Below are 26123 nucleotides of genomic sequence, written 5' to 3'. Positions count from 1 at the left end.
GAATATACAATGGGAAAAAAAGTTTCTTTAACAAATAGTATTGGGAAACCTTGATAGATAAATGCAAAAAAAATGAATCTGAACCACTTTCTTACACCATATACAAAATAAGCAAATAATGGATTAAAGACATAAGTGTAAGACCTAAAACGATAGAACTCCTAGAAGAAAATATAGACAGTGAACTCTTTGACATCAGTCATAACAATATTTTTTGGATATGTCTCCCCTGCCAGGGCAACAAAAGCAAAAATAAACAGGACTTCATCAAACTAAAAAGTTTTTTCACAATGAAGGTAAACATCAATAAAATAAAAAACAACTTTTTGAATGGGTAAATATATTTTCAAATGGCATATCCGATAAGGGGTTAATATTAAACATACATAAAAGCTCATACAACTCAACAGCAAGGAAAAAAACAACTGAATAAAAAATGGGCAAAAGACTAGAGTAGACTATTCTCTAAAGAAAATATACAGATTGTTGAGAGATGAAACAATGCTCAGCATTACTAATCATCAGGGAAATGCAAATCAGAACTACAATAAGTTGTCACCTCACTCCTGTCAGAATGGCTATTATCAAAAACACAACAAATAAGTATTGTGGAAGATATGAAGAAATGGGATCTCTAATGCAATGTTCGTGGATTATAAGTTGGTGCTGCCACTATGAAAAACGTTATGGAGAATCCTCAAAAAATTAAAAATTGAACTACCATACAACCCAGCAATTCCACTTCTGGGCACTCATCTGAAGAAAACAAAAACACCAATTTAAAAACATATATGCACCCCTGTGTTTACTGCAGCATTATTTACAAGGTATGAAAGCAACATAGATATCCATAGATAGATGAATAAAGATGTGGTATAGACACCACATCTTCAACAACAAAAAGGATGAAATCTTTCCACTTGGGACAACATGGACAGATCCAAGGATATTATGCTAAGTAAGATAAGCCAAACAGAAAGAGACAAATACTGTATTGTTTTTATTGATATTTGAAATCTGAAAGAACAAAATGAAAAAAACTAAACAAAAACAGACTCATAGATACAGAGAACAAATTGATAGTTGCTAGAGAGAAGGGGCCTGCGTGGGTGGGTTTAAAAGGTAAAGGGGAATAAGAGGTACATATTTTCAGTTATAAAATAACTAAGCCTTGGAGATATAATGTACAACACAGGGAATATAGTCAGTAGTACAGTCATATGCCACTTAAGGCTGGAGATACATTCTGAGAAATGGGTTGTTAGGCAATTTCATTTTTGTAAAGATCACAGAGTGCCCTTACACAAATCTAGATTGTATAGCCTACCACACACCTAGGTTATATGATGTAACTTATTGCTCCTAGGCTGCACGTCTGTACAGCCTGTACAAAATAACACTAGATTAAATCAAGCACATGAGAAAATGATGCAATCAAGCGATGTGGTAAAAGCAAAATATATGAGGCTGCTACCAGCATAACATGGCATCCTGTGTAACAGCAACTTTTTTTATTTTTCCTAAGTAGAAAGAGTATACTCTAAAATGTAGTAAACACATAAAAAAGTAACATAGTCACTTATTATCATTACCAAATATTTTGTGCTGTTCAAAATTGTCTGTGCCATATTTTTACAAGAGTGGCAGCACAGTAGGTTATTTACACCAGCATCACCACAAAAACATGATTATCTATAAAGAAATTACAATTAGAAAAACAGATGTCCTCTCTAATAAAATGGTAATATGCAAATTAACCATCACTCCGCTACATAAGCCATGCCCACCACCCAAGCCACGCCCACCAGCCAAACAGGGCGAGTATGCAAATTAACCCCAATCCAAGATGGCTACAGCCACAGAGAGCAAGGTTTCCCAGGTAACAGAGCAAGCCAAGCTTTCCATAGCCATTGCAGGCCTAAGCCTCCACTCAAGCTACGAAGTTTCAGTTATAGAAGGTAAACAAATTCAAACAAATGGTGGCAGAATGGAGCTTGAGAGAGCAGGCCAGGGTTGCCGGCGGCAACAGGGGAAGCAAAGCTTTCCGCATACCCTGGCCGGGCTCACCCGCTTAAGGCTACAAAGTTTCAATTGTAGAAGGTGAATTAACTGCCACAAAAATGGGTGCCGCCCCAGAGGGAGCAGCAGGCTTGGCTCCGCTCCAGGCTACAAAGTTTTAATTGTAGAAGGAAAATAAATCCCAGATACCAGGGCCTCTGCTTGGGCTGCCAGGGGGCGTGGCCGGCCTGCAAACCACCACAGGCCCCTCGCTCAGGCCGCCCCACACCCCAAGGGAACCCCACTCTGATCCGGGACACCCTTCAAGGCAAACCAGCTGGCCCCCACCCCTGTACCAGGCCTCTATCCTATCTAATAAAAGAGTACTATGCAGATTGGTCATCACTGCAACACACAATATAGCTGCCCCCATGTGGTCAAAGACCCTGCCCCCATGTGGACACAAGATGGCCACCACAAGATGACCAGCAGGAGAGGGCAGTTGGGAGGCACCCAGCCTGCAAGGGAGGGCAGTTGAGAGGGACCAAGCCTGCAAGGGAGGGCAGTTGGAGGTGATCAACCCTGCAGGAGAGGGCAGTTAGGGGTGACCAGGCCGGCAGAGGAGAGAAGCTGGGGGCAAACAGGCTGGCAGGGGAGCAGTTAAGCATCAACCAGGCTGGCAGCGGAGTGCTTAGGGGGTGATCAGGCTGGCAGGCAGAAGCGGTTAGGGACAATCAGGAAGGCAGGCAGGCAAGCAGTTGGGAGCCAGCAGTCCTGGGTTGTAAGAGGGATGTCCGACTGCCCGTTTAGGCCCGATCCTGGTGGGATCGGGCCTAAATGGGAAGTCGGACATCCCTCCAGGAGTCCCAGATTGGAGAGGGTACAGGCTGGGCTGAGGGACAACCCCCCGCCATGCACGAATTTCGTGCACTGGGCTTCTAGTATATATATATATATACTAGAGGCCCGGTGCACAAAATTCGTGCATGGTTGTGTGTGTCCCTCAGCCCAGCCTGTACCCTCTCCAATCTGGGATCCCTCTCACAATCCAGGACTGCTGGCTCCCAACTGCTTACCTGCCTGCCTGCCTGATTGCCCCTAACCACTTCTGCCTGCCAGCCTGATCACCCCCTAACCACTCCACTGCCAACCTGGTCACCCCTAACTGCTCTCACCTGCCAGCCTGGTTGCCCCCAACTGCCCTCCCCTGCAGGCCTGGGTCCCCCCAACTGTCCTCCCCTGCAGGCCTGATCGCCCACAACTGCCCTCCCCTGCTGGCCATCTTGTGGCAGCCATCTTGTGTCCACATGGGGGCGACCATCTTTGACCACATGGGGGCGGCCATCTTGTGTGTGGGAGTGATGGTCAATTTGCATATTACTCTTTTATTAGATAGGATTCATCAGCAAAAAATGATGACAGAAAACAATGAAAATATTCAAATGACAGATAATAATTATGAAAATAATTTTCATGATGCTTAATGGTCATTTAAAAGTGAAGATAGAAATATATTTGTAGTTATTTAAAAAGTAAAGATTTTTCCCTAGCCAGTTTGGCTCAGTGGATAGAGCCTTGGCCCTCAGACTCAAGGGTCCAAGGTTCGATCCTGTCAAGGGCATGTACTAGTACCTGAGTTGCAGTTTTGCTCCTGGCCCCAGTCAGGGTGCATGAAGGAGGCAACCAATCAATGTATCTCTCTCACACTGATGTTTCTCTCTTTTTGCCTATACCCATCCCTTCCACTCTTTCAAAAAAAATCAGTAGAAGTCTGGCCAGTGTTGCTCAGTGGTTGAGTGTCGACCTATGAACCAGGAGGTTGTGGTTTGATTCCCAGTCAGGGCACATGCCTGATTGCTGGCTCAATCCCTAGTAGGGCGTGTGCAGGCGGTAGCCAATTGATGATTCTCTTTCATCATTGTTGTTTCTATCTCTCCCTCTCCCTCTCTGAAATCAATAAAAATATATATTTTTTAAATCAATGGAAAAATATCCTGGGGTCAGGACTAAAAAGTAAAGTTTTTATCATTCAGGTCTTCACTGAAAAAAATAAATCTAAAGGAAGAAAATTCAACCAGATGAAAGGACACAGACCAAGTTATTTATCAACAAATATTTATTGAGAACCTTCTATTTGTCTTGCTACTGGGATTTTATACAAAAAGCAATAATGTCTATTAAATTATTTTCTGTAATTGAATTTAGACTAAATTATGTAATTATAATATAAAGTGAATTGGTGTTTATAATTTTTATATCCTTATAGCATAGTTTAAAAAGTACAGCCAATGTTCTTCTCCTCAGTCTTAACTATCCGAGTTGATGTCAACCATAAATTTACCTTCTGTGCTGAACTGATACACTTCCTTCTATTACACAATAAATGCTATGCGAACCAACTATTCAATCTTTAGAGCCACAGACTAAATTTTCCAGTATAATTCTTTCATCCTCCCAGCATTCAGAAAAAACATAACAAACTGAACTCAATTGAGTTTAGTTGATTTAATTAAACGAATCTAAGTATCATGCATAATCAGTGCTGAAAATAAAGTTAGTGAGAGCAAAAGGAACAATAAACTGTATAAACATTATAGGGCTGAATTTGGGACCAAAGAAAGACAAAGATTTTTTTCAAAATCATCCACCTTCCCTTCACTCTTTTGGTATTCTTAGAGAGAAACCTAGATGGATAGCACATATAAAAATAGCTCACACCTGAAGGGTTAGATCACAAAGAGCAAACAGATCAAAAGCAGGATGTGGCTCTGCATTTTCTAATGACTAAAGAGAGAAAGGTTGCTTGGTTCATTAACCATACATCACTCATTACTTCCAAATATTACAAGTGCCTGACACCATCTGTCCTTGAAAACAACAGCTTTAATTTGACTAAATCTGTCATTGATGTTGCTAAATGACAAGTGAGAAAATTGCACAGCTGAGATAACTGTTTAGCTTAACTGTTTTTAAAGTAAACATCTTCACAGAATAATAATGCAACTGCAATATTTATACAGAAGACACACTATTAGGACAGAGTGACGGGACCTCATGAGGTCAGGATTTACCCACCAGCCCTGGCTGTTAGGCAGTAATGTGATTCAAATAATCACAACTTAGAATGCTAGAGCTGAAAGAGACTTTGAAAACACCACACAATACAGAAATGGAAATAAACCAGAGACCATAGCACAGAGCATAAAAGTAGTCAAGAGTGGATATAATGGAAAGCTGGCAGAGAGCTTAACCAGAGTCAATCCTAACAGAACCTATAAGCATATAATAGATTTATTTAACGAGCATTTTTGCATTTTTTTTTCAAGGACATTGTGTGTGTGTGTTGAGTCCCTGATTTTATTTGTTTAGGCAAATGCTTATGTATTATGACTTGGACAAAATAGTTCACACCATGAAGTAAATAGTCAATTATTTTTAACTTCTCATGTATACTAACTTGGTATTTTGGAATATTCTAATCAGCATTAACTATAAGACATATGAATATATAGCAATTAGATATACAAAAAAATACCCGGTGCAGTTCCTGGAAGCTAACAAATATTTATTGAGTTGAAATATATGTACTTGTGAAAGCCCAGTGCAATTCCAAAAGGAGAGAGAAGACTTATCTCTGGAACATTGGAGAGAAGTGCTCCTCCAACTTTTATATTATATTCTTCATGTCTATGCTGCTCAAAGATACAGGGAGCAAAGTTATTTCTGGGTCTCCATTTTTCTCTTTCTGCAAATGCTGAATAACCATCATAGATACAACTGGGGATGCAAGTATAGCACAAGCTTCCACGTTTTCTTCTCAGGAAATTTGAGGAAAAAATTTTGGAATGAGGAGTCAGTGGTCAAAACAGCTGGTAATGTGTATCCCCTCTCCTGATGAAGTTTAATGCATTCTGGTCCATGCAGAAAAAATTATCTGCTTTTTCTGTAATACATTTTACTGTGTTTTAAAAAAAAGCAAAATTGAAGCACAAGCCTTTTGGTAAACTGAATATTGCTTATATTTAAAATATGATAAGAAAACAATGTTTTCAGAGAATGCTCACTTGATGTGTCTACCCGCTGTGTTCTCAGCCTGGTTCTAGATGGAGTTTTATCAATGTGCTGTGCCTGAAAGAGTAAAATTGTGTTTTATTACATATTTAATCTTGTAAAAGTGAGGTAGAAAGTGACTGGCTCTATCAGAGTGATTACCTGCAAGTCCATAACTTTTGTCTACATCCATTTCTTGGAATCAAAAACAATAAAGTAAAATATTCAATTTTTTAGACTAAGTCAGGCAAATCTAATGATTTCTAAATGATATTTTCTTCATAGCTCAAACTAATTAATTCTGGTCAATAACCTCAATGTCAATATGGTTACACTAGAATTCTCTAGGAAGTAGAATTTCAAATGTTCTAAATGGTAACAGGTCCAATGTATGGCCTCACAAATCTGCATATAGCCAAGTCAAAAGGAATTTCCTTTTTTAAAAAAAGAATGATCAGATATTAGATGCTGAAAATAGTAAAGCTAATGTTGAGTTTACCAGAACTCTATTTTTATTAAATTCCCTTCCAGTGAATCTAAGCATTTACATTCTTTATATAAAGAAATAGTCTGATACAAATGGCAACTTAAATGATATTCCCTGTTGCTCTGAAATCCTAGAAGCAGTGGTTTTGATTTTAGCTTTAGCATGGCAGTTATGTTTGTAGAACCCTGATATAAAATATTATTCCTGTTATAACTTGGCATGTTGCTCACCTATAAAACCTAAATGTGAAATATTAATTTTAGATGTGATATGTAAATATTACTAAAATAGCCCAAGTGTTTCTTTATTTCCCAATAAATAAATATGAAATGAAATAGCATTAAGTCAACTAATAGTAGCAGCCATATTATATTTAATAACAGCAAAAGAGAATAAGAAAAGAAAGAAAAAAAATAGCCAACTCAATCATATTCTCAATGCAATTGAAATAATTTTGGAATTAAAATAAAATCACTTCATTTTATTTTGCCATCATTCATGAGAACTTTGCGACTAGAACTCAGTTGGTAATTGCTGGACATTTTCATCATTACCATTGGTGCCTACTTGCCAAAGGAGGAGCCCAACACCTTTGATATGCGCCCCCCACATTGATAAAAGTATAATTTGCCTAAGATACTCCATTGTCTGCAATTGCCTATTGTTTTCATAAATAATAAAGGTCCTAAGGAAAAAAGTTAACAAATTTATTTCTTACAGTCATGGCAAAAATGATGTCTCCTGGACCCTCCCAGGGTGGATGAGTAGGTCTTAAAAGACAAATCCACTCTGACATGCCAATCTCCGCCAGACTTTGAATTGCTTCCTCTACATCAAGCCAACAGCTGCTGAACTTTCTAACCTGCTCATTGTTAGTCACCTTTTAGCCTGCATTTTAGCTAACCAACTAAACAAACTGTTGGAGCCCTATATAACTTCTCAAGTTATAACAATTAATGCAAAATCTTTACTTAGTAAGCCCATATCTATAAATTCAGCCTGATCCATCTTGATGTTCCTTTTACCATTACCCCACACCTTTAGTATTTATTCCTACCACATTCCCTGCATTTCTCCCTGTATAAATTTAAAAATGCAAAATAGTTGTTTTTGTTTGTTTATTTGTTTTGAATATAGTACACCTCTTCATGGGTTACACTTTCTTGCTAACCAATAGGTGCCTACTATGACTTGAGTCTAGCTATATGTCTAAAAGCTAAGAAGGGTAGGTGGGGTGTGTGTGGCTTCTGATGAGAATAACTACTGTCTAAATGTCAACTTCCTCAGGGAAGGCCATTATATACATTGTCCTCATGCAAGGCAGGGTTAATTCCCTCAGAAATCACGGAGCGGCCACTTCCACTGGGGGGTGGGAAAGTTGCTTTCACTGGCAAGAAGACATCAGAATTTATATGCTCAATGTTTCCAGCTTCATCAGGTTCTTCCCATACATCCCATTCCAACTTTCAGGATCCCCATTCCTTCCCAGTTAACACCATCACTTAACAGGAGACACCCTCCAATGCTGGGAGTTCAACTTGCATTGTAATTTAGCCAGTAGCAGGAGGAGATTCTACATTTGATTTCCAGCAAACTTAGCCCTGTAACTACGGAAGATAGGCATCTCCTTCAGGGCTCCCATAGAATCATTCAGGTCATTTTTGTGGCACTTGACGTAGGAATTCAAATCTTTGAGCTCATCCTTTTCTTTTCCCACTTTGTCCAGCAACAATAGAAGCAACCAGCCAATCTCATTATAGTCATTAGTTTGAAAAAATGTTCAAAAGTATTATACATGGTCAACCAATTCCTTGCGTCTCATAAGTGGTTGAATTCAAGTATCCAATGTAAATATTTTATGTATCTCTATTGCCAGGTCATGTCAAGGACTATCAGTGTTCTCTTCACTACTGGAAATGCAGTCTTTAGCATCTTTGAATCTAATCACATTAGAAAGTCAATTCCAGAAACCCCCAAACCAATTCAGAATACTCATCAAAATTCTGTTCTCCTAGAAACACTTTTGGCACCAAATATGTATTAGTCTGGGTTTTCTGTAGATATATATGGAATTGGCTCACACAGTTATGGAGGCTGTCAAGTCCCAAGTTCTGCAGTTGATTCAGCAAACTGGAGACTCGGGAGAGCTGATGGCAGTTTCAGTCCCAAGGATGGCAAACTCAAGAATTAGGAAAAGCCAGTGTTTTAGTTCAAATCAAGGCAGGAAGAAGACAATGGCCCAGTTCAATGGAAGTCAGGCAGGAATAAATAATTCTCTCAAGTCAGGAAAGGCTCAGCCTTTTTATTTCATTTAGCCTTTCAACTTATTGAATGAGGCCCTCCCAAGCTAGGGTAGACAATCTGCTTTACTCGGTCTACCAATTTATCTCAGGCAAAACACCCTCATAGAAACATCCCAAATAATGTTTAAACAAAAATCTGTGCACCAGTCAATTGGACACATAAAATTAACTATCATACCACCTGTATGTGTTCATGGCATAGTGAGGATTTAGAGGACTAAGTCATCCATTGCATTAATTTAATGATACTTTTAATGTTAATTTCATCACTATTTGATTTTAATTTGTATCTATATTTTAACTTTACATCACAACTATAAAGAGTTTATATGAAGTTATGAATTTATACATATTTACTGGCATTCTAATTAAATTTAGTTTCTAAGCTGGGTGTATGAAAACAATTATTTTACATTTAAAATTGGCCATAAGTTACACAAACAAGATTGAGAAACCATACGACATGGAAAGATTGCTATTTCAAGGTAATGATTTAATGAAGTCCAGATATTGTTTGGTGTAAATTTGGTGTTGAGTCTATGAGTTATATTGCCCTTAATTTAGATGAATCCCATTGCTATAATGATTTTTGAGATCCTAGCTAGCTTTCACTACACTGCTCCATTTTTGTACTACAGAATGAATTGAGAATAGCAGCATCCCAGATCTTGTCAGTTTATGTCTCAGCTTTAATATTCCATAAACAAGCTAATATTAGTGACAATGTTATGAGAGACCTTTATCATGTGCATAATGTGTACCATCTGTTTGTGACAGTCATCGTACAATAAATTTGGTTTAACTAATATTTAGATAACTTCTGGAAGTTTAATCTGAACAAGCTGCTTACATTTTGCTTCACATATCCAAGTGAATTTTAGAAAACAGAAGTGTACAAAATTTGAGTGTACAAAAATGTGCACTAGATTATTATTTTAAAATAAAAAGCATATCGATCTTAAAACCTTTCCTAAATATTCTCATTGTCACCATTCCCACTTATGATATATTAATTGCTAGAGTTGGAAGTATATGGCCCATATTTGGCCCAGTATTCAGATGTAGTGTGATATTGTAAGACTACTTGGAAATGCTCATGTAAAATCATTTCCCAGTAGTCCCCAATTACTCATATTCCATTGTGTGATGTCCTCCAATGCCAGCCACTTCCTTCATGGAAACATTCTGTCTGAATTTTGTACTTGGAAATGATTTTTCCTCACCTGACTCTGTGTTGAAACTGGTCCTTTCTTAGAATAATGGCTGTAATTTAGAGAACCATTTTTCTTCCTTTTTTTAACATCAGAATACCTTTGAAATAACAGACTTCTCTTTACCAAAAGGTTCCATACACTCCTAAAGGTCAGGAATCATCAGAGTTCCATGGGAAGTTTGCAGAAAAACTTATTTTAAATACAAAAATCATTTGGGAATAATTTCCTTTTTTAGATACAATTTCAAAAACAAAATTCAGGGAAGAAACAATGATAAGCTGGGCTTCATTAAAATCAAATTATGTTGCAGTTAGAAGATGAGTAAGTTCTAGAGATCTAATGCACAGCATTGGGATCTAAAAAAATAAATAAAAAGTTTTGCTCTGCAAAATACAATACCATGAGAATGAAAAGATAAACCACTGACCAAGAGGAAATATTTCTGATGCCACAGCTGATAAAGGACAGTTATCCAAAATATACAAAGAGCACTGAAAACTCAACAATAAGAATTAAAAATGGACGAAAGATCTTAATAGGCACCTCACCAAAGAAGATATACAGATGGCAAATAAGCATATGAAAAGACAATCCACTTCCTATATCATTAAGGCAATCCAAATTAAAACAACAATGAGATACACCACACACCTATTAGAAAGACCCGGATCAGGAATACTGACAACACCAAACATTGGTGAAGTGGTAGAGCAATAGGAACCCTCATACATCACTGGTAGGAATGCAAAATGGTGCAGCCATTTTGGAATACACTTTGACGGGTTCTTAAACACTAAGCATATTCTTACCATAAGATTCAGCAGTCATGCTCCTTAGTATTTACTCAGCAGAGTTAAAAACATGCCTATACATAAATCAGCACACTGTTCTTTCTAGCAGCTTTAATGATAAATGCCAGAACTTGGAGGAATCCAATATGCCCTTTAGTAGGTGAACAGATAACCTGTGGATAAAAATGCATATTACTGTGAAAGAAGCCAATCTGAAAGTCTACATACTATGTGATTCCATCTATATTACATTCTGTAAAAGGCAAAACTATCTATATATATAAAAACCTAAGCGACCAAACAACCGGTTGCTGTAATGCGCACTGACCACCAAGGGGCAGATGCTCAACACAGGAGTTGTCCCCTGGTGGTCACTGTGCTCCCACAGTGGGAGCACCCGCTCAGCTGACTGACCCGTCCTGGAGGCCCACCAGCCTGGCGGCAGCCACTACTCCCTCAGTAGTCCTACAGGTCCAATCTTTGGAAAACAGGACAGGCACTGATGGACCTGCACTGCTGGCATGATCCCAACAGCACTGCCAGCTGCCTGGAAGTTGGCCTTGGGCACAGCGGCCGTTTCCCCTCCATAGATACTACGCAAGAAAGAAACGATATAAAAGCAGCTGCCAGGTGGCTCCTGACAACTGGTGCAAACGTCAGCAGGACGAATCTGGATCCCGGGCTGGCAAGGGTGTCCTACCACCTGCCTGGAGGGCCTAATGGGTCCCGACCCTCCCAACTTCCCGATCGAGACTGACTGGGAGGGATCCCGCAGCAGGGACAGAGGGGCCAGAATGAGTGGGAGCAGCGGGCAGGAGCGGCAGGTGGCGTTGGACTGTGGGTCACCCGATCCCCACAGGCCACCCCAAGGGACCCAACCCATGCACGAATTCGTGCACCAGGCCTCTAGTGTAGACAATAAAAAGATCAATGGTTGCCAGTGGTGTGGGTAATAAGAGATGAATAGGTAGAATACAGAAGATTTTAGGGCAGTGAAATTACTCTGAATGACATAATGATGGATATACAGTATGTCCTTATACATTTGTCCAAAACCATAGAATTCATACAACCAAGAGTGAATATTAAGGTAAACTATGGGCTTTGGGTGATTATATTTTGTCAATGTAAATTCATCCTTGGTAAAAAAAAAAAAAAAAAAAAGTACTATTTTTGTGAGTGATGCTGATAATGGGAAGGCTATGAATGTATCAGGAGACGGGGTATGTGGGAAATCTCTATCTTATCCTCTCCATTTTGTTGTAAACCAAACATTGCTCTAAAAATTGAAGTCTTTTAAAAAAATCTTTGGGTAAAGGCAATCAGCTGTCTTTACAGGAAAATGCAGAGGTCTTGTGTGTGGTATTGAAGATTTGTTTTTTGTATGGGTCTAAAATCTGTTGTGGCCAGGGTTTTGTACACATTTATTAATTGCCGACAACACAAGGGCGCATCCTACACATAAACTAAAGAATCATCTCTGCTAAACTTTGAAATTTAAATATATATATATATATATATATATATATATATATATATATATATAGCAGTTGAAATGTCTTTCTTTAAACTTTTATTTTTTAATTTATTGTTATTGTTGAAAGTATTACAGATGAAATGTCTTTATAACAATTCTTTAATGAAAGACATCACTCTTTCTAACTTATTGGGCTCCAATTAATGTTGCACAACATCTGACTAGCTTATTTAATATGCAGGTGGTTTGTTCTAAGGTGTAAAGTCCCCTTGCCAGGCATGGACCTGGACTAAGAAACTAACACCTTTTTTTCTGGCTCTATCAGCTACTATCTAAAGAAACTTCACTTTTCAACTCACTTTGCCTACCTCCACCTTTAATATTCAAATAATAACTATATATCTGTCTATGTAAAAAAATTACAAAGTGTTTTTCATATTTATGATTTCATTTAATGTGCACATCGTTCCTGGGAGAAACTCTTATTGTCATGCAAATGTTATAGATGAAGAAACTGAATTTCAATGACTGTATGAATATTCTAAAGTTTCTGGGGCTTGACCCCAGCTCTTTCTACTATGCTCCATTGCCTTCTAGCAAGAATTCTACCCATGGGTGTGGCTGCAATTTGAATAAATTTAAAAAATAAAGTTTTAAATGATTATTTATATATAAAACTTATTTCCAGTAAGTAATATATTCAAAAAGCTTCTACAAAATATAGAATACTGTGAGTAGCTAATATAAATTCAAGGAATAGAAAACATAATCCTGACTTTGAAGGGCTTAAAATTAAGTGAATGAGATCAACATATGGACCCAAATATAAGTGGCAAAGATATATATATATATCTTATATATTATATACAAATGTATATATACTAGTATATACATATATATGTGTGTGTGTGAATATATATATATATATATATATATATATATATATATATATGTTTTTAAATAGTCAAACTGGGTGATGATGAGAAGAAAACCTGTACATACCTAGGGTGAGAAAACAGCACTGTTTATATTTGGACAATGCATGGGGACAAGGACAGAAGAAACTGACATTGTTGTTAGACAGGTTTATGCCAGAAAACTCACAATAGATGGAAAAGTATGCATTTTATTATCATATGTCACATGGAATTAGATACTAGGGGCTACAACAAATTGTGGGTTTGAGAGAAAATGAGTATGGATATTATTTATTCCGGGAGATATAATGTAAGAATGGAAGAATTTCCATACTGGGTCAGGAAAGGTGATCCCATAATTTTTAACATCTGCATAATTCCCCTGCTTTCAATACAAGAGTGTTCTCTCCTCACACATGCACCTGTTATTTTCATAATGTCTTGTCAACCCAAAGTACAGCAAATAATATATTTAAAAATGTAACAGAGTCCCATCTGAATACAAATCTCCAACTGAGAACACCACGAGGACAAGCAGAGAGCCATCCCCACAACCTAAGTACTTCTCTTCATGTGTGCTGTTTTGTATATTTTCATGAATATTGTTGATATTCTCAGGGATAATGGCAATGGTTGTTTCTCTATATTTTATTTAGATATCCCTTGAGTCAATAGAATTTGTTCTTAAAAAATAGCATAATATTTAGAGCTTGAACTATTAAGTTAAATATATTAATTTATAATGCACATGATGAATCAGATATGTAAGCCAAGATCATTCATTTCTATTTAATAAATGTAATAAGTTTTACAATTTCTCTTGCACAACATTCATAGACATTTTGACAATTTTTAGGCTCCAAGGATTAGCTACTTAATATTCTTCACTTACTGAAGCAAAATTTGCCTGAAGTTAATTTTCACATTTCATTGGGAGAAAAGTTGTCTCCTCATCAGTGTTCACATTTAACTTGCTGGAGCTAATTTTTAGCAAATACTAGTCAGGGAAAATGTCATCTATTTAATCAATGCCCAATCCAGTATCTCAAATATATGCATTATATGTTCAATAAAAAGTCTAAATAAAAGAAAATATTTAAAGGGCCCAAATTTCAGAAATCCTCAATTTTCCAATTACCCCCATAGTTCTACCCCCAGCAGGCCTTTTTCTGGCACATTAAGTTTACAATACTATACAGCAAATGCACCCTAGACTAGGCAATGCAGCCTGCCATGCAGTCCTCCAATGTGCATTCAGTCATTCCTCAGTAAGGCAGCAGGTTGTTTTGCAATATTTAGCACTGGGATGGGAACAGTCATGTTTTACTAGTAAGTTTCCTGATAAAATGGAATGCTGCTCAATAATTTTAATGACAATTATCACCACATCAGGGATAGTCATCAAAAATAGCATCTACAGCAGGAGAATTAACCAACCAGAATAGATACCAACCTGAACGACACCAATGCCAACTGGCTAAACAGACCTAAGCTTACCCAAAGGCAAGATGGAGCTTCAGTGCCCAGATGCTGTGAATTGTTCAGTATGTTACCTTCAAGATGACAAATTGATCAGACATATCTATCTTTAATCTCTCCTGCATCCCCAGTAAAATACATAATAAGGACTTTTTAAAACCATAAAACATAAATTTACTGAGAGTAGAGGAAATAGAAGAGGCCACAATAAGAACTTTGGAAGTTGTAAAGCAGATAGATAAATGATAGTAGGCCCAAGAAAGCCAACTCCCAACCAACACTGAGAAAATAGACTTGTTCAGTGAAATCCACAAAAGATACAGAAATAAGCATCATCTATCAGCTCTAGTAAGAGGGTATAAAAGAAGAGGGTTAACAAAAGGACTAGTCAATAGCTAGTAATATTCCATGATTCCTTCTTCCACTCCAGACCAATATATGTCTGTCTATCTCTTTCATACATCAATATGATCCTAGAGGTGTAATATGGAAAGAATCTCTGGACTGGAGAATGGCAGTCACATCTGAGAGCAGGAGTATGTATTATTCTGCATATATACCCATCTATTTACCGATAATGAATATTGAGATCTACACCCTATCCCTAGGCTGCTCCTCCCATTTGACTCCCAGAATTCTTTCAGCCAAGGACTTGCTCTAAGACAGGATATTGGAAGAAACTTTCTACAAATCTGCCTAGTTTAAGAGGAAACAAACACAATTAAGGGAGCCTAATAGATATGACATCTCTACATATCTGAGTCTTTTCCTCTTGTGCATATAGTAGTACTACACATCCTAGCTCCTTATCATTGGGGATGGTCATGTGACTAGGTTTGCTGTAGAAATCATGGTTCTCCTTTAGGTTTACCTTTATTATGTTGTGGTCAAAGAATTTATTTTCTTTATGTTAAAATGACTTGTTAATCATTAGTATTTGCTTTGGGCCCTGCTATGCTATCTCTTTTGTAAATATATTAGCTGTGATTTAAAGAGTGTTTAGGCACTATATGCTGTAGTCATTGACTGCATGATGTCATCTATGATTCTATCTATCCATATTTATTAGATCAAGCTTGTAAAAGTTTGCATTTGGAGCTGGTACAAAAGAACACTCCTTTTTTCTTCTCAAGGTCACTATGAATTAAAATATAAGCACAGGTGTCAAACAAGTAAACATAAAAATATTAGCTTTTTAATGTTAAAAAACTGAACTGTAGAATGTACTTACATATGATGTCTAATATTTCATCCAAGAATTACCATTCAGAAGAATGGCTAGAAAATACATGTCTTTCCTGCAGGAATAGAGTTGGCATCAGCTTAAACAATAGTGAAGAACAAGGAAGAATGCATCTTCACTGTGGGCAGGCAGACTCAAAAGAGGATGAGAAATGCAAAAGCTCAGCATGTTGGTTCATTCTTCCCAACTTGCCAACCAAAGCAATATGGGTGAGGTTGAACAAGGAGGTGCAACAAGTGTATTAGAATCATGGCAGGAGGCAAGGGAGTTCTCCTGTCCTCCCCGCTAAGATTCTGGCTACCAAGTCATCCATAACTTCTAACTTTCATCTGCTTGAGCTATCAATTACAGTGGCATTAAAATCCCCCACTGACTGTGGATGTGTACATTTTAATTTATTTTACACAAATATTTTTATTTCTTTTTTCTTTTTTTAATATATTTTTATTGAATTCAGAGAGGAAGGGAGCGGGAGAGAGAGACTGAAATATGAATCATGAGAGATAATCATTGATTGACTGCCTCCCTGCATGCCTCCTACTGAGGATTGAGCATATAAATTCCTGGTTCATAGGTTCACAGTCAACCACTGAGCCATGCCAACTGGGCTTAGGTATAAAATTTCAAGTTCACATCTAATTCTAAGATTTTATTCTAAATTATGTGTTGCTGAAATATATCTATGCCCTATATTAAAAGAAATTGAATTTGAGCAACCAAAGAGACATTTTTCCTAAGTAGACATACAAATAAATGGCCAACAGGTATATGAAAAGATGCTGGACATCACTAGTCATAAGGGAAATGTAAATCAAAACCACAATATCACCTCACATCTTTTAGAATGGCTGTTATCAAAAAGACAAATGATGTGTTGGTGAGGATCTAGAGAAAAGAGAAACTTTTTGCACTGTTAGTGCACATGTAAATGGTACGGCCACTATGAAAAACAATATATAGATTTCTTTACAAAGTAAAAATAAAACTACCATATAATCTAGCAATCCATCCTCTGAGTATATAGCCAAAATATGAAAACAGGATCTCCAAGAGATACCTGCACTCCCATGTTAATCGCGGCATTATTCACAATAGCCACTATATAGAAACAGCCTAACATTCCATAAAAGCACAAATAGATTAAAAAGATGTAATATAAATACATATACATATGTGTGTATTTATATACACAATGAAATATTATTCAGCCCTGGGAAAGAAGAAAATCCTGCAATAATAAAAACATGGATGAAACTTGAGGGCATTATGCAAAGTAAAATAAATCAGAGAAAGACAAATACTATATGATCTCACTTATACATGGAATCTAAAAAATTCAAACAAGAAACATATAGAGTTGTATTTACCAGGGACTGGTGGGTGGAATAAATGGGTGATGTTTGTCAAAAAGTATAAACTTCCAGTTATCAGATATATAAGTTCTGATGATCTAATATACAACACAGTGATTATAGCTAATACTGTATTACATACCTGAAAGTCACTAAGAGATTTGATCTTAAATGTTCTCAAAATAAAAAAGATATTGTAATTATGTGGCATAATGGAGACATTACCTAAAATTGTGATGGCAAATATTTTGCTATATATATATGTATATTAAAATTATTATGTTGTACACCTTAAGATTACACTGTGTTGTAAGTCAAGAAACAAAGAAAAGAGAAAAAACTGAATTAGAGAAACATTTTTATAATTTTGTGATTCCCTGGATGGAAAATCAATTTACTCGTTCACTTAATTATTATTATTAAATGTTAACTAGGTGAATACAAAAATCAATAAGGAGTTCCCTACCTTCAAAGAAAGGTAGCCATAGATTATCAGAGTTCAAAGAACCTTAAATGTCATGGAAGTATATATATTAAAATACATTGAAAACATTTTTCTGTGCCAATTAAATATCTAATTTTTAATTTTTTTAAATAAGTGGATTCAAAGAAAACTATCAACAAAATAAAAAGACCCATTGAATGGGAGAACATATTCACCAATGATACATCTAATAAGGGGTTAATATCCAAAAATTTTAAAGAACTTACACAACTCAATACCAAAAACAAATAAACAATCCAATTAAAAAGTGGTCAAAGGACCTAAACAGATACTTCTCCAAAGAGGACAACAGATGGCCAATAGATATATGAAAAGATGCTCACTAATCATCAGAGAAATGCAAATTAAAATGAGATATCACCTCACACCTGTCAGAACAACTATCATCAATAAATCAACAAACAAGTGCTGGCAATGATGTGGAGAAAAGGGAACCCTCGTGCACTGTTGGTGAGAATGCAGAATGGTGCAGCCACTATGCAAAGCAGTGTTAAGTCACCTCAAAAAATTAAAAACTAAACTGCCTTATGACCCAGAGATTCTACTGTGGGGAGTATATATGAAGAAACTCAAAACACTGATTTGAAAGAATATATGCACCATTCTGTTCATTGCAGCATTATATACAATATCCAAGATTTATAAGTAGCCCAAGTGGACATCAGTAGATGAGTGGATAAAAATTTGTGGTACATTTACAAAATGGAATACTACTTGGCCATGAAAAAGAGGGAAACCTTACCTTTTATGACAGCATGGATGGACCTGGAGAGTATTATGTTAAGTGAAGTAAGCCAGTCAAAGAAAAACAAGTATGAGTTCACTTATATGTGGACTCTAGTAAAAAAAATAAACTGAGAAACAAAATAAAGACTTGGATTCTGAAAACAGACTGACAACTGTCAGAAGGGAAGGGATGTTAGTAGCTGGGTGAAAAAAAATGAAGGGATTAAGCAAAAAATAAATAAACAAACAAACAAAGAAACAAGAAACACCTCATAGACCCAAACAATAGTCTGGTGATCACTAAAGGGAAAGGGGAGTGGGGGGAGGTAGAAGAGGGCAAAGGGAGTATAAATAGTGATTGAAGGGATCTTGACTTGGGGTGGGGAACACACTACAATATACAGATGATGTATTTTAAAATTGTACACCTGAAACCTATATAATTTTATTAACCAACTAGAGGCCCAGTGCATGAAAATTCATGCATTGGAGGGGGGGGGGTCCCTCAGCCCGGCCTGCCCCCTCTCACAGTCCGGGAGCCCTCAGGGGTGGGAGGTGACCCGTCAATCAGGGGAAGGCATCGCCCCATCACACCTCTGCTGCTGCCACTGCTGGCAGCACAAGCCTCTGCCGGCCCTGGTTACCTGAGCCTCGGGTGGCCCTGGTTGGCAGGGCAGCCACCATCTGAGGCTTGCCTGCGCCTTGGGCCAACCCTGGGCGGCTGGGGCGCTGAGGGGAATGGGGGACTCTGGAGGCAGGTGCGTGGAGTGGCTGGGCCCACCTAGGGGCGGGCCCAGCCTTGCCGCATGCCTGCTGCCCTGGCAGGGTTGAGGGGACTGAGTGCCACCATCTTGTGGCTGTGGGCACCACCATCTTTGAGGGCAGGGCAGTCAATTAGCATACTCCCTCCTTATTGGCTGTGAGCACCACCATCTTTGCAACAGTGTGAGGGTCAATTAACATATTCCCTCTTTATTAGATAGGATGTAACCCTAATAAATTCAATTAAAAATAAAAGAATACTGGTCTACAGACTTATGCCTAGATTTCACTGTCAAGTGAACCTAGTTTTAGAAAAAATAATAATAAGTGGATGTACTTAATTTTTTTAATTCCCTACTAATGGACACTAAATGGCTATGATTTTTCACTAACAATGCACAGATTAACATTTTGTGAATATATATGTGCACATTTTCTTAATCTCATAAAATTGCTTCATAAAAGTATAATTATTGGGTCTAGGTAAACATACATTTTAAATAGTTATTATATATTTTGGCCATTTCTGAAAAAAGAGTTCTACCCTTGCACAAACTAGCTGTCATATGCTCTCTGCCATGCCTTTGCCAACTGGACATTAGACAATTGACATCTCATCATGTGGAAGATTGTATTTATTGGCTTTTCTGTAAAGAAGAATTTCAGTTTTTCTATAATTTTTTCTTGTATTTTTTATTTCCTTTCACGATTTTTCTATGAGGATATTATAGTTTAGGTATGAATTATGGGAACTCTTTCTATGTTAAAGACATTATTCTTTTGCTATAGTACACACTGCATTATTTTCTCCATTTTTCTATCCCCCCCTAACTTTTTTTTTAATGGTGTTCCATGCTATACAGAAGTTGTTGTTTTTTATTATGAAGTTAAAACTATTAATCTTCTCTTATAGATTCTGCCTAAAAAAAAATCAATGTGTTTTCCACCACCTAAACATAAATAAAAGTATCAGCCTATATGTTTGTTCACTTCCTCGTTATTTGTACTTAAATATTTGGTCCCATAGGCACTTACTTTAGAGATTCTTTGAAATAAAAATCTAGCTTATTTTCCAAATATTTATTTAATTAACTAGCCAGCACTGTGTTTTAACCAATCCTTCTCTCACTGAAAATGCTCTCATTTTAAAATTCTGTCACATGGGGGTCACATCCAAAGTCTCCTAGCCAATCTGTGGCTGAGCAGAGTTTGACTGCAAATTCAAGTCCTTAATTGTGTCCTGGCAATAAGCATGGTTCTGGAATAAAAGAAAACCACATTTGACTGGGACACATCTGGGATTCAGCCACAGTATGTTACCTTGAGTAAATTACTGCTTCTGCACCTGTTCCTAATCTGTAGAATGAGGGGAAATAATTGTACCTAACTCATCCTCTTGTTGTGAGAATGAGAGTCATTATTCAATGTACACATTCGACAATATTCACTAAAAGCACACTATGTAATAAGCATTTTTTGTGATGCCATGATTATAGCTACCTTGAAAACATAACTTCTACAGATAAATTATTTTGACTTCACTGAATTCAAATAATGACCTCTAATCCTGCTCCCAACATTTTAATCTGCTTTGTTTGTCCACCAATGGTGGAAAAGACACCTGGTAGTTTAGTAGACTCAAAGCATGAAGAGAAAAGCCTATAACTGCATATTTAGTCTCCAGCACAGTACCTGACACAGAGACAGAAGTGGGTAAATTTTGTAAATGAGTGACCAAATTAACAAGCTCTTGCCCATACAATTTTCCTTTTTAAAAAAAGAAAACAAATTATCTTTAAACATAGTCTTTGTAGTGTAGTGGAACTAATACTTTTTAAAATATGTATTTAGTCAGAATAGATAGAAAGGAAAAAATACCCACACTCCTTGCCTCAAGGAAAAGGCCAGCATGACAAAAGTAGCTGCAATTCTCTGATTCATCAAGCCTTCTGACTCATCACCCTGTATGCGCCCACAAGAATTCTAACCCTGAATATTTCCAGTTGCTTGATTAGTACACAAAACTAGCACATAATCAGCCATCCTATATAAAGAAAGGAGAAACGTTTCTCATAGTGAAAACTCTCTGGGAAAACATAATTGACCTTCTCTGCTCCCAAATTAAATACTGATTTCTTGGTGTCCCACCAAGTGCTTGGAGTCAGCCCAGCAGGTGATCACAACACAGGCTGGTCCAAACTGGATTTGATGTTACTTAACCTCCTAGTGCCTCAGTTTCCTCATCTACAAAAGCAGCCATAAGAACTGTGCCTACCACATGGAACTGTTGTGAGAATGAAACAAGTTAATATGTGTGAAGTACTGGCACTATAGCAAGCACTCTGTAGATATTGCCAAATAAATTGATCCACATTGACACTTCCTTAGTGGAGCCTTCTCTCAACAAATTACATTCCTTTTACATGCTTCATAGCACCAACCACCAGGCATGTACCCAAGTTTTAACATTACATTAATTTTGTAATAACATGACTAACTTCTCTACCAGATTATAAGCCACCAAGGGCAGAAATATGAATGTATTGGCATCTTTCTGAGTTACTATCATGCATAGAAAACATTATTCAAAGAATCATTTGTTTTTGCTTAATTTGTTAATCTAATAAATTCCCAGACTGATTTTTCTTTTATGGGTGTTTGGTTAAGCTTTGATAAAATTTACAAACTTAGTTAATTAAATTCCTTTAAGAAAACAATCATTGCATCAAATAATTGTGGGGCTCACCTTCTCAGAATGCTAAGATTTCTTAACAGATGTCAAGGCTAGGTTGGAATTTGATTAGAAACTGCAGCCTTGACTGCCAGGCTCTTGAAGGGATCTTCAATCCTTTGCATATGAAGCTTATCTCAAGTGGCCATCCTCCTTAGCACCATTATATTAATTTATTAGTAACATCTTTCCCTCGGATGTTAAAATGACATCAGATTGAGAGTGGGATATCATTCCTGGCATTGCCTGAGTTGCAGGCATAAGATTTAAGATCTTTCTACTTAAATATTATTACTCATGAGATGGTATCACCTGAACCCAGACCAGTACCTGGCTCATGAATGAATGAGAGAAACATCAGCTCAGAAAGGTGTTAAAAAAAGTTATTCATGAATACAATCCCAGCACCTCTTTACAGTGCTTTAAAAAAGAAAAGTAAAGCCCTCAGAGCTCAAATTTACGTAGAAATCATGGGGGGAAATTATTTTAATTGCCTAGAGTCCTCATAACTCCTTCTTAAGCTCTAGCATAACAAGAAGTATAAAACCATGACTAAAATATTTACACTCTACTCCAGTCCCTATAAAAATTGAATCACTAGTTTATTCATCTTGCCTAATGACACAGAAGGGCAAAACAAGTACCCAAACAATGAATAATAATGCGAGAGCTCAGACTGTAAAATCAATACGGTAGATCAGTAGAGCTGCACTTCATTTTAATGCTCTGAATGCAATAGAGCTCATCTTCTGAATTATATATATGTATTGACCTAATTACATAAATACTGACTTTTCCTTATAAGAAGCTTTTTTTCCCTCAGTCTCACTGTAATTATGATGTCAATATGTGTGGCTGTAACAATATTAAATTTAAACTTAATTGTGACTGATAGTGGTATGCCATGAGATAATCCAGACAGTCACATGGTCTCAGAACACTGGTGGCACTAGATAATAAGTGATAAGTTAGTAATTCCCTAAGTATATTAGAGTAAACTTCTTTAAGAAACTGATTATTTCTTCCCCCATAATTTGGGAGCTGGTCTCCTCCTCTGCTTGTCAAATTTCATAACACAGAGAAGTAATAACCAGGGTGACTGGATCTTGGTTGATATTGCCCACTTTCTTTTAATTAAACACGTTATCCCCAATTTTCATCTACAGGTCACCCTATTAACAAATTCTTTGATCTATTGACAAATCTCTACATCTCCATCCCCAAAATGGTATGTGTGTATAAAGGATATAATATTAGTTATTATTCTTTCATATATTTCCAACAAGGATCCTGTAAAAAATGTCATATTTAATGATTTCTCCTTACATTTTTTTTTTCCTCAAGAAAATCTTTTCACATAATTACTATAGTTGCTACATTTCTGGAACAAGCGATAATGCCATAGTTCATGACATTTTAAAATTAAATTTATTTACTATTTTACCAATTAATGACATTAGGGAAATACTCCAAATGCTTTTAAGAAACCGGGGGAGAAAAGCATTTCATTTTGCTCCTATATTTCTGAGAACTCTTATTCAAGAGCCTGGACTCTCCAATTTAAGAAGAGCAGAAATACCTGGATGACATGAATCATTTAGAGTTAAGTGAACACATGGAGAATACTATGAAAAAAATGATGGCATTCACACTTGCGTTTAAGAGTTGTTCTATACGTATCATGGTAAGGTGGTCATGCATCATCCTGTGTTTTGTTATTTGCCTCTTCAGGGATGCCAGAAGAGATGAACCTCAGTGATGTAAAGCAAATCCATCAAACAGACGGTGGGAGCACCTTAGACACAACAGGAGCAGGATGTACAGCAGCAACGGAGTCAATGACATTTTCTCTGATGTGTGCAGTGATGTTACTCCCTGGGCTTTGGTAACTGAACTATTTTGCCCTGATATATATGTTTTCCTGAAGTCTGATTTCTCCCACCTTCATCTGATTGGAATAAGAGATCTTTTTTAAATATAACAGTTATATTTATAAAAAGGTATGTAACACTAACCTTAAACAAGTTGGAAGGTTCACAAAGTATCTAAAAATCAACATTTAAAGGAAAAACTGTTGGAAAACATGTCTCCTTTGAATCTAACTTAAACCTTGGTAAATTCTAACATGTTAAACCTGCAAATACAGAAGTGACTGTGCTTAAGAAGGATTCAGTATATTTGTAATTTTATTATCCTACATTCCAAACCCCTTTCTTTCTAAAAGAAAAATATTTTTAATTGAAGGTCTATTTGCAGGACTATGAAAACAGTAGAGTGTTTCTTAAAATACTGGAATTAGGATTCCATTAAATGAATCAAAATAAACAATGGCAAGTAGTATGCATGCATTTTCAAGAAATTCCTCCATTTTTGCAAACTATAGAAAGAAATTACTGAATGCCTGTATGTTATAGAGTAGATTGCTGAGGAACATTTCATGTAATTTCATTAAAGAATGATAATTTCTATCTGCTGTAATTTAGCCACTGACACACCTTAAAGCTGAGTATTTTGGTAGCATCTGATCTGTATTCCATTATATTCATAATGCAGTCTTTGGCATTGTGGCTCTGTTTGCCCTCTCTGTTTGCCTAATGGATTTAGCTGTGTTGCAAAGCACATGCCTGCTCTAGGAATATCTCTAATAAAGCTGTTCATTATCTGGTGGAAAACTTTAAAAATCATTGGTCATTTTTTTTCTGGCAAAATGATATATCCATCCATTTTCACAATATTATTTGTTACTTCTTTTTCAATCTTGATATTGAACAAATAATTAACTACCTATATACATTTGCAAGGTTCCTTTGAATATCTAAACACATGCACTAATACAGAAAATAGGGCATGCAATGTTTTAGCTCTTTCCCTCTTTGCGCATTAGCAGAGCTGCTAATCCATAGTCCCTGATGTTCCAGCTATGATAAGATGCTTCAGCAGACACTGATTAGGTTATGTCTATCGCTGCACTTAAGGAGGAAGAGATAAGTCAGCTTTTATTAAGAATTATTACATCCAGTTGATAGCCAAAAAGTATTATTAACACAAAGTGACAGAATAGTAAAGGGAAGTGCTGAACCTATAAAATAAAATTTAAAAAGTCAAAAGAATTTGAAATGACCTCTGAGAAAGAGTTGATGAGGACTCCACTGACAGTCATATTTGTAAGGTGAAATCATTTTCTCCAAATCATCAAACAGTATATGATCAAACCATGTTCTCTCTTAGAGTCTCAGTTAACCAAATGATCTGACAATGGTGAATTTAAACCACAATTTGTTGAAACTGCCAAATTAGATGTTACTATCTGTTCAAACATGTTTCAGAACTGGAAGTGTTATTCTACCTTATGGATGTTATTTTCCTAGTTTTCTGCTCCAGATCTTAATATTTATTCTATCATCTACTTGGTTTATAACTCATTTGCACTATCACACTGTACATATTATATCTTAAACATATCCACCTCAGCTCATTATTGAAATAACTCTGAAATAAGTAAGTGATATCCATTTGCTGTACTCCACCCAAGTTATAGTTGGTTTGCTCTGACAAAACTTCTGAACCAACTTTAACAGAATTTGAAAGACAAACTAAAGGGCATGGTTTAGTACTCAAAGATGTAAAATTAGTTGATAGGAGATTGTTTTAGTTATGGCAGGAAATGGATAAAAGCAGAGTAGAAACAAAATAAACAGTGTGAATGGGGAGATCCAACATGGTGGTATATTATGTAGATGTTACACTCACCTCCTTCCAGAATCTAACTGGAATTACAACTAAAATATAGAGCAATCAACCTGAAAAACCAACTGAAAACTAGCTAAATAGAAGTCTTATAGCCAAGGATTTACAGAAAAAAACACATCAAGACTGGTAGGAAGGGAGATGTGAAAATGGCTGGTCCCACGCCCACAGGTGTCCGCTGAGATTCTGGAGGGATATGTTAGCTGTAGGGGTTTCCCTGAGAAGCATGGGGTCTCATTCCCATTCTTGGCTCCCTAGCACAGTGCACCAGAGCTAGGAAGTGGCTCCCACATGTCATCTGGCTGTGAAAATCAGTGAGGATTCTGTATTCTAGTAAATAC

The 26123-nt window shown here is 36.7% G+C and overlaps 1 protein-coding gene across 1 annotated transcript in view; it reads left to right on the top strand.

The window, feature by feature from the left end:
• GPC5 (glypican 5) overlaps positions 1-23924 on the top strand; it is a gene marked incomplete at both ends in the record, with an annotated part of 1343473 nt that extends 1319549 nt beyond the window's left edge. Inside the window, one exon of the mRNA XM_079779628.1 lies at positions 23767-23924. Coding sequence (XP_079635754.1) covers positions 23767-23924 — 158 coding nt within the window. The remainder of the gene's footprint in view (positions 1-23766) is intronic.
• Between the last annotated feature and the right edge of the window lie 2199 nt (positions 23925-26123).

This window comes from Cnephaeus nilssonii, assembly GCF_951640355.1.
Source record: "Cnephaeus nilssonii genome assembly, chromosome: 8".
In the NCBI taxonomy this organism is placed as follows: Eukaryota; Metazoa; Chordata; class Mammalia; order Chiroptera; family Vespertilionidae; genus Cnephaeus; species Cnephaeus nilssonii.
The sequence above is the reverse complement of the archived record's forward strand: the minus strand, read 5'-3'. Positions and strand labels throughout refer to the sequence as shown.